Here is a 15,661-nt window from a genome sequence, read left to right on the forward strand (position 1 = left end):
GTTCACAAACCTGCAAGGTGAAAAGCCTATCTTCAAATTGCACCTCCTTTGTTAAAAAGTCCGCTCCAATGGTTGCCTTGTACTGGTTGCTAAACTTCTTATTCACATATCTAAATTATATTTGTTAGGGAAATGCATGCTTTTAAGTCTACTCAACCGAAATTCAATATGTAACCCCTTGGTACAGCGCTAAACTATACGAAACAAATCGCGTAAAAAAAAAAAAAGAATAAACTAAGCAAGGACGAATGAATTTGAAGAACCAACTACCAAAGGATACTGATTCATCAAAGATGTCTTCCCCACCCTGCAACAGCACAAACAGTGTTACATAAACGCAAGCTGCTACCAAGATTGAAAGTGCACATATGATTCAAATCACTATCACATATAGTGAAAATTTCTTTGCAGTATCAACCAATCGTGCGTATGCATCAAGAAAAAAAGTTGAAAACAAAAGGCAATTTCCGCAGCAGAAAGCGACAAAAATACAAGATCCTAGGGAGAAAATTTTTTTTCGATCGAATTGAGCTAAGTAGGTAGCAGAAAAACGGAAATCGTGAAGGTTAAAGCAAAGATCTGCAGAGAAATGATGTTTGCAACAAAGAAGAAAGAGTGGAATCGAAAAGTAACTTACCCGCTGTCACCGAGAATGATGACCTTCAATAGAGTTCTTCTTCTGGAAGGCATGGTTACTTTTTCACCGATCGGGAAAAAAAAGTGTAACTGCTTTTTGTTGTTGTTCTGTTAGAGAGATCGGAAAAAAGGTGTAACCGCTTTCTGTTGAGAGTCTCAGCAAAGCAGTTGCGTTGAGAGTTAAGACTTGGTGCGAGCTTTCTAGTCCTCCTCAAATCAAAGCACACACACAACACAACCCCCAATCTTTTTTCTTCTTCTTTTTTATTTTTAATTTTTTTCCTTCTAATATTGAGAAGAATATTCCCCTGCTGACAGCTGTAGCTGATTCACACACTAATTTAATAAATAAACTTCACTTAAATGGCAAATTACAAATTAGTACAAATTTCCAACTTTCTCTTTCTTTTTTTTTTCCCTAATCCTATTTCTGCAGTTCACTGTTGTAACTTGTAAGGGTGCGTTTGGAAAATTTGTTGGAAGAGAAGAAGTACGTTTAGACTTCTTGAAAGCTTCAACTTTTGGTTTGGCAAAATTTTTTTTCATGAACGCAGAAGTGATTCTGCTGCCAAAACCAACGTTTACAAGAAGCAACTATTTTTAGCTTCTGCGTTTTCCTAACGAGCTTTTTATTTTATTAGTTTTAATTAAAAATATATTTTTCCAATTTTTATATATTATTTTTATTTTAGTAAGTAAATATTAATTTTATTATAAAATTAATTAATAATATCTATTTAAATATCTAAATTAAAATGATAGAATAATATAAAAAATTTATTTAAGTTGAGGTTTATTTTAGTAATTTTTTATCTAAAAGTGATTTTAAATGGTATAAGCCAAACAACATTTATTTTACTAGAATTAATTTTGATACAAAAATTACCAAACATAAATCACTTTAACACAAACTTACTCTTTATCAAAATCAAGTTTGCAAAATCAATTTTATACAAACTCCCGTTTACAAACTATAATCCAAACACACGCTAAGACCTAAGAACACCGAAACGAGCTAATTAGCAAATATTATGTAGATAAAGTCTATTGTGCATTTGCCGGACAAGAAAACTACGCGATTAAGTAACTTCGCATGAGTTATAAAATATATTCGTAGCAAATTTACGTGTCATGTATAAATATTGGTAAAAATCCACGTGTAGTTAATTTTATGTAAAATTAATAATTGAGAGTTGTTAAATGATAATTTAATTAGATTAATCGAATTTTTTAATAATTTTTAATTATCAATTTCATATAAAATTAACTGTATCTAAGTTTTCACATAAAAATTTATGTTATAGATAAAAAATTTTGTGTTATGTAAAAAAATTATGTTATATTTATAAAATGTTTTGTGTATAATTTTCTTTGTATTATTTATCAAAATTTATGTACTATGTTAATAAATTTTTGTACTTTTTAATAAAAAATTATGTGTTGAAAAAACACAAAGAAAAGTGATACATGGGCACATATTTTTTTGTTAATTTTGTGTAACTTAGTTAAATTTAATTATAAAAATATTTGTTCCAATGAATTATAGTTCAAATATTATAATTTAATATAGTCAATGAGCTATAGCTCAATGACATAGTCTTTTCATATTCACTTAGAGATGGTGGGTTGGAGTCTCCCTATATTTGATAGAAAAAAAAATGGTATAATCTAATATCATAATGTTTAAGGACTAACAATTAGTTTCTACTTCCATTGGAGGTTATAAAATCTATTTATAAGAGTCATTTTAAAATATCAAATTCAAAATGTAAAGTTTAAACAAGCTGAATAATTATTATTTATATAGAGAAAATGATAAATACATTTTTAATTTTTTAATTTAAAAAAAAAATTAATTAATTAAAAATATAAAAATATTTTTCATCTTTTGTTGTGACTCAAGATAATAGTTGTGTTGCTTGTAGTAATTTCAAGTCTTTGTTAATCGTCCTCTGCAATTGCATGATTATCGCTCATAGAACATGAAACTATGAAAGAACTTGGATGTTAGATTGAATAGTGATAATTTCTTCAACAAACCTCTCTTAGCTTGGTTAGTGAAGAATATATATCTACCCAATCTCTCTTTAAAGGAGTTTTGTAGCCTCTTATTTTTGTATGAGTACTATATGGTTCTATTGTAACAAATTCATTTTTGACAGATCCAACGCCTTGGAGGTGGAGTCATATTACTTAGCTAAAGACTATTATTTGTTCCAAACAAAATTCTCTCAAACAAAAAGAAAAATTGGTGAATTTAAGAAAGACAAATTCATTGACATTTTCACAAACAACATTTTGCTAACTTGGACAGTTCAATTTCTAAGGATGGCAAAGCAGCATATAATGGTATTACTCTTGAATCTTTCATCTATGAATAGTGGACGATTTCTTTTCTAAATATATAAGAAATTAACCTATATTGTAGCAGTTATTCATTAAGTGGACAATATTAATAATAGTGAGAGCACAATTACTTATACTCTAAATCGGATTGGATATAGATAGTGATATTCGTGTTTTAAATAAGTCGGGTTGGACACACTCTCCTCTAAGTACTTCTTTAGGTCAATTTCTTTTAAATAACTCCTTTTCGACCATAAGTTTAAGTGTTTAGGCTATAGTATGAACTATTATTATATGTGTTTTTTCCTTACTCCTATATTTTTCTTTGTTATCATGATTACTCTATCAAAATTTCTTTTTTATCAATATAAACATCAACAACTCCGAATTGTCAAAAAAATAATTTTTGAGAAAAAAATATGATAAATTTTTTAAAAAATAAAGTATTAATTAAGTTTTAAAAAATTAAAATGTTGGACTTATAATTTTTCAAATAATTACAATATTCACACAACTGATAAATCCGTGTTGTAATTTTTCATTTCCTCCAGTACTTACAGTAATTTGTATTGTATTATTAGTCAAATATAAGGTCCCAAATACAAATAAATAAAGAAATCAAAAATTAAATTACCACCTCACCTATTATCATTGTTCTGCTATGCGTTTAAGCTTCACAATAACACATTTTCTTCTTCCTCTTATTCTTCGTATTTTCCATTGGTGGAGTTAAGTGGTGCACTAGCAGAGGCACCTTCAGACAGAGAGAGAGATTCGCATAGCTGAATCTTCCAGATCTTGCAGATTCATCTTCTGCTCCTCCCATGGCTCAGCCGCTAGTGAAGAAAGACGATGACCGCGACGACGAAGGTCATTCATTTTCTCGCTTGCTTATCTCTATCTTAATTCGATCTGTTATCTACGTGCTTCTGCTTCGCAAATTCCTAGTTTCTTTACCTCTCTATACTGCTACTGCTTGATCGCTAAGTTTCGCTTCCAGATCCAATGCTTAATTCCCGTTTCCCATTCTAGATGCGATAGGATTTGCTTAGATCGTTCGGTTAGTGTGCTGTTGAACCTCTCGCGTGTTGATCTGGTTCCATTCAACATCGTTTTAACAAACTTGAGTTGATCTAGGAACGTAATTTGCAATGCGCATCGTTAGTTCTGCGCAATGGATTGTTTAGAAGTAGGAATGCTTATCCTGCTGAGTTGATAGATATTCTAGATAGATTTCTCCATAACTCCATTTTGCATTTTTAGTGCCAAATAACGGTGGTATATTTTGATGAATTGGACTATGCTATCATGAATGTAAGGTATATTGGTATTGATATATTTTTTTTACTCTGGTTATTTTAACAGCCGAGTATTCTCCCTTCTTGGGAATTGAAAAGGGGGCCGTCCTTCAGGAGGCCAGAGTCTTTAATGATCCACAACTAGATGCTAGGAGATGTTCACAGGTTTCTATTTATTTCTTTATTTATTTATCTGCAGCTGTATAATTTATATTGTTTCCCTTGAGTTATTCAGCAGTTGAATTTTGACGTTGTTTTATGTTGTACATTTTCAAGGTTATCACAAAACTGTTATACCTACTGAATCAGGGAGATACATTTACAAAGGTAAACAGTTTCACCTGAGCCTTTTAATTTGTTTATTTTATGGAGTTATCTTGAATATATATTAAAGATCCTTGCTTATTTATAGAGTCCTTGTTAGCCCCTTTGCATAATTTGTTCTTGCTGCAATTGCATAGATTGAAGCCACAGAAGTTTTCTTTGCCGTGACTAAGCTCTTCCAGTCTCGAGATCTTGGGCTAAGGAGAATGGTCTACCTCATAATAAAGGAACTTTCACCGTCTTCAGACGAGGTTACAAATTCTCATCCAAACTTTATTACTAGTCAGATATAAATATTGGTATTACAAATTTAGTTTCTGACTCTTCTATTACCATTTTTATTCCCCCCCCCCCCCCTCTTTTTTCTTTTGTTCCAAAGGTTATCATTGTCACAAGCTCTCTCATGAAGGACATGAATAGTAAGACTGATATGTATAGGGCAAATGCCATTCGTGTGCTTTGTCGTATCACGGATGGAACTCTCCTCACCCAAATTGAGCGGTATTTGAAACAAGCAATTGTAGATAAGAATCCTGTTGTTGCAAGTGCGGCCCTAGTTAGTGGTATTCATCTACTCCAGGTATTACTAAATTTTATTTGTTTTCTTATTCTGCATATTCGATTACATTGCTTGCTTATCTCATGTCACTCCTTTCAGACAAATCCCGAGATTGTAAAAAGGTGGAGCAATGAGGTTCAGGAAGCTGTTCAATCAAGAGCACCTCTTGTACAGTTTCATGCACTGGCTTTGTTACATCAGGTATACTGCACAAATGGTTTGATAATATACAGGCGGCTCTAGGTGTTTCAAAATAAATTATACTAAATAATAATGTGTCATCATTAATAACAATGTTGTAAGTCAATGCAAATTCTGTTGTTCATTTCTGTTCCTCTAAAGTTCTATATAAATATCCACATAACCTGATCTGGTTTACCTTCTCAAGATACTAGTTTTATTATTACATTGTTACATAGTAATCTACTAAGCATTATAAACAGAGTTAGTGACATGTGGTGGCTTATGCCATTGCAGATACGGCAGAATGATCGACTAGCTGTTAGCAAGCTGGTTACCAGCTTGACAAGGGGAACTGTTCGCTCGCCTTTGGCTCAATGCCTTTTGATCCGTTATACTAGTCAGGTGTGCTTTCTTTTTCATGGGTAGCTATCACTGTCTTGATATTTATTTGCATGCAATTCATTTAGCATAGTCTTTGCAGGTTATCCGTGAGTCAGGAAATAATACACAACCAGGGGACCGCCCTTTCTATGATTATCTTGAGAGTTGCCTACGTCACAAGTCAGAGATGGTTATTTTTGAAGCTGCCAGAGCAATTACAGAGCTCAATGGTGTAACAAGTCGAGAATTAACACCTGCAATTACTGTTCTTCAACTCTTCTTGAGTTCTTCTAAGCCAGTTTTGAGATTTGCAGCTGTCCGCACTTTGAACAAGGTCTACCTTCTTTAATTGTTTGAATTTCATAAGACATGCTTGTTATGCTTGTTGATTTTGAGAAAGGTTGCATGACAACCCTTGTCCCCCTTAAGGAAGCATTTTTTCTGTTACATTTTGAGGAGAGTTGGTTGATTTTTCTTTCTTTATTTTTTTGTTAATAGAAAGATCTTCTGAGTTTCATAAATTTTCTCTTACAGCGAATGCATCTCAGGATTTAAAATTGATCATTACTTTTATTTATAACTAATGAGTATTGCTTTGAACTTTGCAGGTTGCAATGACACATCCAATGGCTGTAACTAACTGCAACATTGACATGGAAAGTTTAATTTCTGACCAGAACAGAAGCATTGCTACACTTGCTATTACCACTCTTTTAAAGACAGGAAATGAATCAAGTGTAGACCGTCTTATGAAGCAGATTACAAATTTCATGTCTGATATTGCTGATGAATTCAAAATTGTTGTTGTAGAAGCAATAAGATCATTGTGCTTGAAGTTCCCTTTAAAATATAGATCTCTGTGAGTATATGCGTCACTCTATTGGTCTCTTTTCACGGATGTTACATCTTTCTTATGAATATCTTTCTAGATAAGTGGTCTAAGTTACCAGGTTCTGTTATGTTATTATTCAGGATGAACTTCCTAAGTAACATTCTCAGAGAAGAAGGTGGTTTTGATTACAAGAAAGCAATTGTAGATTCAATTGTGATTCTGATTCGAGATATCCCTGATGCTAAGGAAAGTGGGTTGCTCCATCTTTGTGAGTTCATTGAAGATTGTGAATTCACTTATTTATCCACACAGGTATTATCTCTTGTTTTGTGCTTTGTTCTTTACCATTTGGTTTTGGAATTTTATCATTTGGCATCAGTCATTTTTCTGTTGTACCCTAGATACTACACTTCTTGGGAGTTGAAGGTCCAAAGACATCAGACCCCAGCAAATATATTCGTTATATTTATAACAGAGTACATCTTGAGAATGCAACTGTTAGGGCCAGTGCTGTGAGCACACTGGCAAAGTTTGGGGCTGCAGTTGATGAATTGAAGGTGCTACTTGGCTCTGTTTATTAATTATTTTTTCTAGTTGATGGTATTTCTCTAGGATTTTACTTTTAATTTTTTTATGTGATAATTGGTATTAACTCACTTTAAAACCTCATATATGCCCTTTTCAGCCTCGCATATTTGTTCTGCTAAGGAGGTGTGTTTTTGACAGTGATGATGAGGTAAGTTTTCTTTTGGGGCATTTTATAATACGTGAATAAACATGTTTTGGAGAATATAATTGTGAAAAATATGAACAATTGATTTGCCTATTGATATTGACAGTAGAAGATTCATATACAAAAATGTAAAAGACTAGTCAGAACTCAGAAATTACAATAACTGAGAGTGATACTTTTCTAGGTGTGCATCGTTTCTATAAAGCCAGTTACTAGGTTTGCATAGTTTCTATGTAGACCATGTTTCTTTCCAATATTTCCCATCAAGCTGGAGCATATAAGTTAAATGCTCCAAGTTTGCTACAAAAATACTAAATCTGAGGTCCTCTGAGAGGTTTCGTGAAGATATTGGCTACTAGTTGTTCCCTGGAGCTTACTGATTCAGTCACTACTTTTGTGTGGACTTTCTCTCGAACAAAATGACAACCAACTTCAATGTGTTTTGTTCTTCCCGGAAATACTGGATTAGAATCTATATGAAGAGTTGTCTAATTATCATAATATAATTTTGTTTCTTTGAAGTCACCAAATCTCAAGTCTTGAAGGTGTTTGATCCAAATGAGCTCACAAGCCATAGCACGGTATTCTGCTTCAATACTAGAATGAGCTAAAATATTTTACCTTTTACTTTTCCAAGAAAAAAACACAATAACTTTAGTAGATCGTCTATCAATAGGACAATCTGCCCAATCTGCATCGCTGAAGCCAATAGTCTGAGAACTCCCTCTGTCTTCCTAAAGTATCCCCCGTCCAGTAGATCCTTTAATATATCTCAATATTTGCATTATTGCATTCCATTTATTTGAGCAAGGAGATTGCAAAAATTGACTTACTACTCTAACTGTAAAACAAATATCAGGTATAATAATAATGAGATAGAGGAGGTTTCCACCTAGTCTTCTGTACTTTTCAGGACCTGAAACTAGCTCCCATTGATTAGGTAATAACTTGAGATTCAGATCCATACGGTCATCAGTTGGTCACAATTTATCATCCCATTTTCCTTCAGTATATCTAGAGCATACTTCTTTAGAGAGATAACAATACCTATGCTTGATTGAGCAACTTCAATTCAAAGAAAGTATTCTAACTTTCCTAAATCAATGACTAGATAAATGTTCTCTTATTGGATTAATCCTCTCATGAAGTGACATTGAAGAATATGATTGTGAAAAATATGGACAACTGACTTGTTTATTGATATACAAAAATATAAAAGGCTATTGTAAAACGTTATAATAAATTAGAGTGATAATTTTCTAGGAGTGCTTAGTTTCTATGCAACTAGTTACTAGGTTTGCCTAGTTTCTATGTTGTCATTAGTCAATGTTTCTACCGACAACAATTACATGGTTTATGATATCAGCAGATTTTCTGCCCTAGAGGTATGTGAACTGCTGCCGTCTTTGATTTTTTGTTGAACATTTTCATTTCTATGCAGGTCCGTGATAGGGCAACACTTTATCTGAACACACTTGGAGGTGATGGTTCAGTTGTTGAGACAGATAAAGATGTGAAGGACTTCCTGTTTGGGTCATTTGATATTCCACTTGTCAATTTTGAGACTAGTTTGAAAAATTATGTAAGTGCTTTCCATTTTTCTTGCTCTTCATTTGTTAAGGATATACCTCATGTTCTGTATGTGAATGCAGGAGCCTTCTGAAGAGCCTTTTGATATTAACTCAGTACCCAAGGAGGTGAAGTCTGCACCTCTTGCAGAGAAGAAAGCAGCGGGTAAAAAGCCAACTGGTTTGGGTGCTCCTCCTAGTGGGCCTCCATCTACTGCAGATGCATATGAAAGGATGCTTTTGTCCATTCCTGAATTTGCAAACTTTGGAAAGCTATTCAAGGTTCTTTCACCCAAAATTTTCAGAATGTTTTAGTTCTGTAATTTTCTTTGGATGTCTTAATGTCTAGATATCTAATTTGATATGTATGCTGACATCATGTCTTTCCAGTCCTCAGCACCAGTGGAGCTTACTGAAGCAGAGACAGAATATGCTGTTAATGTTGTTAAACACATATTTGACAGGCATATTGTGTTTCAGTACAACTGCACAAACACAATACCAGAACAGTTATTGGAAGATGTAATGACCAATATTAGATACTGTACATTTTTATTCTACAGTTAACTCTGGTTCAATTATATTTGATCTTTTCCACCCAATACCAGGTTATTGTAATTGTGGATGCTTCAGAAGCAGAAGAATTTTCCGAGGTGTTCTCCAAGCCTCTCAGGTCTCTTCCTTATGATTCACCTGGGCAGACTTTTGTGGCATTTGAGAAGCCTGAGGGATTGCCAACAGTTGGAAAATTTTCTAACATTCTGAAATTTTTTGTTAAAGAGGTACGTTTCCCTTTTATTCTTCTAAGCTCTTGGTTCTCTACTTCTCTTTGTCCCAGTCTCCCAATATGTATGATGATGTGTATGTTTCATGCCTAGAACTTGTATACTTTTTTGACACCAAGAACTTTTTAGAAAATAAAACCTACAATATTTTTGTGCAAGGAACATACTAGACAACAAGTATTTTTGTCAGAATTTTATTTGTAGAATGATGTTACAATGCCAGTAACCCTCGCATAAATAACTGGGTCTGTCTTTCCACTTTATTTCATCCAACTATCACCATGTTTTGTGTAAAAAAAAATTGGTTGCATTTTGTGGTTGTGGAAACTTCATCACTACTACATAATTTTGATCAGGTTGACCCATCCACTGGTGAGGCTGAAGAAGATGGAGTTGAAGATGAATACCAGCTGGAGGAACTGGATGTTGTTGCAGCAGATTACATATTGAAAGTTGGTGTCTCTAATTTCAGGAATGCATGGGAAAGTATGGGAGCTGATTGTGAACGAGTAGATGAATATGGTCTTGGCCCAAGGGAGAGTCTGGCCGAAGCTGTAAATACAGTCATCAATCTTCTTGGCATGCAGCCTTGTGAGGTAAGCTGTCAATGTCAATTACTGCATTGGTAGATGTTTTTTGTTTAGAGATCTGTTTTTTTGGTATGGTTACAAGCCATTTGTACATTGCTTGGTGCTATACATGATAATCTTCTACTCCCTAGGTTTTCTGAGTTATAGATATATCTCGTATATATAGATTCAAATATGGTGACCCATATGATGATATAAAAGACTTTCTTGCTCTGATTCACCTTTTCCTTTGAAAGAATGGGAAGTTGAAGTTTGTTAGGAAAAAGTTGAGTTTCTTTTATATTTAATATCTGCTTACGGTTTATTTACTGGTATAGTGTTATTTTCTTCAGAAAAGTGGTGTCTTATTAACTTTCATCTTGTCCACTTTGCAGGGCACGGAGGTTGTCCCACCCAATTCAAGGTCACACACATGTTTGCTGTCAGGGGTATACATAGGGAACATTAAAGTGCTTGTACGGTTGTCCTTTGGACTCGATGGTCCTAAGGATGTGGCGATGAAACTGGCTGTCAGATCTGAGGATGAAGCCGTGAGTGATGCCATTCACGAGATCGTGGCTAGCGGCTAGTTCACTAAGTCAAGAAATGTTGACTCAACTCGGCCTTTCTTTTTGTTAAGGAAAATGGAGTTAAATAGCAAATAGATAGACGTGTGTAAAGAATTGCAGAACTGTACGCTTTGGACGCATTTGCAATTTATGTCACTTACTGCAGGCTTGTTAGACTAGCAATCATACTCGGAAGTCGTGATTATTTTACTTTTAATCTTCTATACATCATTTTCTTTGTAGCAAATGTATTATGAATTTTGCGGATTCGCCATAATGTTTGTTTCGTCAATGAATTTGACATTTTGTTCAATCGCAATGTCTACTGCGAAAGGCTCAAAGGCATTCTCTCTTATTTAGGTTTGAAATATATCGTTTACACATCATTATCGGGAAGTTTTGGTTCAGTCAGTTTACTTCAAAACACTAAAATGAAATGAAAACAAAGCTGTTTCATCCAATCTTGATATTTGTCTCGCACAATAGCCGCATTCACTTAGTTAAAATAGTACGCATGACTACCTGAGCATTCTAAAATTGGAAAAATACTCTAATTTTTTGAACACCAAAAGAAAGATAAGATGGTCAGCACAACAAATTTGATTTTAATATTTTTATACAATTCTACATAGTATTGCATGCTACATTGACATTGGAGAGGCAAGCAATCAAAGTCCATTATGGTTTACACACATTGACAAATGGACACAAGGGTAAATGATCAGTCGCCCTAGTTCCAATGCAAAAAGGTTATAACCTTCGCATTCCACACTGTTCTTCTCCTACAATGGAGAAACACTTGCACGCTTCTGAAACATTTAATGAATGCTCCAGGAACATTCACATCCACCAATAATGCTTTCATATCAATGGACCTAACAAGGGAACTCAATAAGTCTTTGCCCCACCTTCAATGGCTCAGACCATCCTCCTATGCCCTCCAAATGCCCATATCTGCTAAGACAGCAAAGTTGTTAGCACACAAGATCTACAAGTGAAAAAAGCATACTAGATTCAGTTGCATGACTGTTTTCATCCTATAATATCTATTGACTATTGGAAACTCAAGTCAAGCACACATATAACCTAATTTCATAACTGGTAACCCAACTTTGTAGCATCTTACTCTCTTTTTATCAATGTATCTAGATACAATTATCATCCTAGATAAAAAAGAATAGAGGGGGTATTTGATAAGGCCAAAATGCAATGATCACCTTTAGGTTTGTGTCCCAACTTCCTGTACACAAGGCACTTCCATCAGCTGCCAGACCTAAACAGCTGATCCTGCCCTCATGAGAGTCTTGAAGAGACCCTAAATTCAACACCACCTGCAAAGGAACAAATAATCAAGCATATGTTACAAAATTTAACAAGGTTTCAAATTACATTACATTAAGGCACAAAGTGAGTACCTTTGCCAACAAAGTGTCCCAGACATAGCAATCTCCATTTGTGTATCCAGCAAAAAGGAGTCTTCCTGATATGGAGAATGCAATGGAGGTCACGGGTGGAATGTCATTGTCACTGTGCTTCTGACAATATACTTGAAGTTGATGTCCAGTCCGAATGTCAAACAATCTGCATGTTCCATCATCTGAGCCAGTACCAAATCTATTTCCATCTGGAAAGAACTTGACTGAATTAACATCTCCTTCATGCCCATGGAATGTCCGAACTGCTCGACTTGCCACACGAGTATCCCATAATCGAGCAGTGGCATCACATGAACCAGATGCAAATATTCTTGAGTTGGAGCCGTTAATGGAGATGCTGAGGCAGGACAAAGTAACAGCATATTCCTAAGATATGATTGCATAATAACATATATCTAGCCACCATATTGATCACCATCAAAATTTCAAAATCTTATCAATGGAAGTGCAGAAGAAAAAAATTATTCAAATTATATAGATACTTCATCTTATGAAGCTAAAGTGGCCAGATTATTCTTTCCTCCCCCAACAAGTTAAAAACAACAATTGTACATCGATAGTGTGTTACTCTCCTCACCCTAATATCTACCATTCATAAAATGCCAAAAAATAAGATTTCCAAAGTAGTATCATGCCTAACAAGTTCTTTGACTAAAAGATTATCTGACAAGTGTCCTGTGGTTAAAGGGAAGAGAACATTCAATATTTTGGTTTTAATTCAAAGCATTGGACACTTAAAGCAATCATTTAACTCTGCCGCACCCTAAAACAAATATGCTCTTCCCTTTTCTCAAATTTAAAGATGAATGGCATGGGAATAATATTTGACTATGAAACATCCATGATAAATTGAATCAAGTAAACTCAGCACTGTTTTGAAGTTGATGCAATGTTTTCCAAAAAGAGATGGAAGTTATTTGTATGTCTGTGTAATGAAAACGGAAAAAGGTATGGTAAATGCAAAGTACAGTGACCGGGATAATAATATACTCCATACTCCGAAAAACAAATATCGACACAAATAGTAAAATTAGTTTCAGCAAATCACCAAACATACCTAAGTACATCTGCAGTATGTCCAGACTGAAATTCACCTCCGAAGACAGAGGTTTTAAGGCCAGTAGTAATATCCCATAGAACACAAGTCTGATCACCAGAACCAGTAATTAAGTGAGTGTCTTCATCTGGAACATATTGACAAGATGAAATGTAACCCTTGTGTCCGCTAAGCATCCGGGAAACAGGTAGATTCCCATCCTTGTCAGTGGCGGAATTCAGATTGAAAATAGAGCAAACACTATCAAGACCACCGCATGCAACCGACTGACCAGTTGGTGAGAAAGCAGTTGTCATGACCCATGCACAAGGAAGCTTTATGGCATGGATTTTCTGCCTTGTTAGAGCATTCCACACGATTAATCGGCCATCTTGGGATGCACTAACAATCCGATTCCTCTCAGACGTCCAATCTAATGAATACACCTATAACATTTGAATGAAAATGAATTTATCTAATTCTTCAAGTTTCATGTTCAGTAAGCTCTACTCTAAATTTTGTCAATATAACTGAACAATGAAGCAGAGAAGGAAGAAGTAAACAACTCTTTTGATCAAGCTTAATTTCTTAAACAAATTTGTTAATGCAGCTAAGCTATATAAATAGAAGAATCTCCACTCTACAGCTTCAACTTTCAAGGTATAATCTTTTCCATAATTCTTTAAGTCTCAACATACTAACGCTTGATATGATAAGGCAATTCCATAATCATTTACAACAAATGTGTTCTTGAGACCGAAAAGTCAAACCCAAGCTTACTGAAGCAAAAGAACAAGCAAATAATGCATAAAGAAGAGGAAGAAAAAGGGTACCTTTCCTGTATGTCCCTGCAAAGTTCTACAGCAAACCAGATCGGTGGGGCCAAAAGTCACAGGACTCTTGCCCTGAGACCTCGCATACCCAGCAACTGAAATCAACAAAACAAAAATAGTTCAAACAATGAGTTCAGTAGATCTAAACCCAATTCCGCAGTATAGAGTAAAAAAAAAAAAAAGAAATTGTTTTTGGGTTTACGATCAGTATCAAGCAAAGAACGGCGTGTGTGGTTTAAACGTTGTTTGAGATTGTTGAGTGTGTCAGTGGCAGCTAAGTGACGCTCCTTGAGCTCAGCAACGGACATTTTGGGTTGAGAAAGGGACATATGAATATGAATGTGATTTTTCACAGCGCAATACAAGTTCAGTTTGCTAACAATGAATGCAAGTTAGGAAATTTATGTGGATCGAATGATGGGTTCTTCTTCTTCAGTAGAAAATCGGAAGAAGTCAAGAAGAAGAAGAAGCAGCAGCAAGGTGTAGTACCTGAGCTGAACTGGAAGTGGCAATTTTTTTTTTTCTGAAATAGTTAAAATCAGATTTTTTTAAAAAATTTAAAAACACCAACATTTTTACTAAAAAAAGAATTAGAGAAAAGGACAAATAGGTTCCTGACCTTTTGTCTCCCGCGGACATTTTTGTCCTTGACCATTGAAAAATATTTTTAAGTCCTTGACTTTCACAAAATTTGGACGGATTCGTCCTGACGGAGATATTTGGACAAATTAGTCCCTGACGGAGGCATTTGGACGGAGGGACTGATCTGTCCAAGTTTTGTGAAGGTCATAGACTTAAAAGTATTTTTCAATGGTCAGAGACGAAAATGTCCATGGGACAAAAAGTTAGGGACCTATTTGTCCTTTTCTCAAAAAATTAAATGCTATTAGTTCTAGAACTTTTTAATTTTAATATGGAGAGATGACTAGTATATAATAGAATTATGGAGGTATATGGTGTTTCACCAGAACTGCGCAAGACAAATAAGACCGTTCGATTGGAAGTATTGAAATCGGACAGATACGGTACAAAAAATCCAAGATCCGATTTATGTACTGGCTCCACATGACACGCATGCAGTTGGACTCTGATTGGCTTGGATATTTCCAATAGCCTTTGGAATGTTACCCCCTCCCAGTAGCATCATTTTCACCCTCAACCACAAATTTCTCTCTGTTTGCTCCCCAAACCCACAACCATCTCCATCTCTAATTTTAAAAAAAAAATTCTGTTTAGAAAATCTTAGATCCGATTTCAATATTCATAAAATTCTGCTCCACATAAATTGAACATTCGATTTGTGTCTTTTTTTCTCTGCAATGAAATTAAACAGTCCAATTTCTTTTCACTAAAATAAAAAATGGAACGCCGTTACAATAGTGTATATCCCCTCAATACTCTATAACTCAGTGTAACTCACATGTTAACCTCATTTGAAAAAAAATTAGCCTTAGTTCTAAGATAAATATAAAAAGTACTGATTACTTAATATTTATTATATAAATTATATCAAATGATTTAATTTGTTTGAAGTTATTGACTTATTTTAATGATGCAAATCAATTTAAGTGGA

The 15,661-nt window shown here is 34.5% G+C and overlaps 3 protein-coding genes across 3 annotated transcripts in view; 1 reads left to right on the forward strand and 2 right to left on the reverse strand.

Annotated features, from left to right (window-relative positions):
* Positions 1 to 911, reverse strand: part of LOC107628898 (ras-related protein Rab7) — a 4,316-nt gene extending 3,405 nt beyond the window's left edge. The window contains exons 1-3 of the mRNA XM_016331529.2: positions 638 to 911; positions 281 to 307; positions 11 to 110 (exon numbers count right to left, since the gene is read on the reverse strand). Of these exons, the coding sequence (XP_016187015.1) occupies positions 11 to 110; positions 281 to 307; positions 638 to 690 (180 nt within the window). The 5' untranslated portion in view covers positions 691 to 911. The remainder of the gene's footprint in view (positions 1 to 10; positions 111 to 280; positions 308 to 637) is intronic.
* Positions 3,641 to 11,096, forward strand: LOC107628890 (coatomer subunit gamma-2). Its single transcript, XM_016331521.2, has 18 exons — positions 3,641 to 3,852; positions 4,348 to 4,445; positions 4,557 to 4,607; positions 4,742 to 4,855; positions 4,984 to 5,184; positions 5,263 to 5,364; positions 5,641 to 5,748; positions 5,828 to 6,061; positions 6,336 to 6,586; positions 6,700 to 6,871; positions 6,961 to 7,116; positions 7,245 to 7,295; positions 8,734 to 8,874; positions 8,945 to 9,142; positions 9,251 to 9,382; positions 9,469 to 9,642; positions 10,002 to 10,241; positions 10,610 to 11,096. The coding sequence occupies exons 1-18, from the start codon at positions 3,807 to 3,809 to the stop codon at positions 10,802 to 10,804; spliced, it is 2,664 nt and encodes an 887-aa protein (XP_016187007.1). The 5' UTR covers positions 3,641 to 3,806; the 3' UTR covers positions 10,805 to 11,096.
* LOC107628896 (guanine nucleotide-binding protein subunit beta) lies at positions 11,355 to 14,625 on the reverse strand. Its single transcript, XM_016331527.2, has 6 exons — positions 14,291 to 14,625; positions 14,089 to 14,183; positions 13,277 to 13,701; positions 12,199 to 12,556; positions 12,001 to 12,114; positions 11,355 to 11,737 (listed from the first exon to the last, which is right to left on the reverse strand). Exons 1-6 carry the CDS (start codon positions 14,415 to 14,417, stop codon positions 11,702 to 11,704), a joined length of 1,155 nt encoding a protein of 384 aa, XP_016187013.1. The 5' UTR covers positions 14,418 to 14,625; the 3' UTR covers positions 11,355 to 11,701.

Source organism: Arachis ipaensis, chromosome B03, assembly GCF_000816755.2.
Source record: "Arachis ipaensis cultivar K30076 chromosome B03, Araip1.1, whole genome shotgun sequence".
Lineage (NCBI taxonomy): Eukaryota > Viridiplantae > Streptophyta > Magnoliopsida > Fabales > Fabaceae > Arachis > Arachis ipaensis.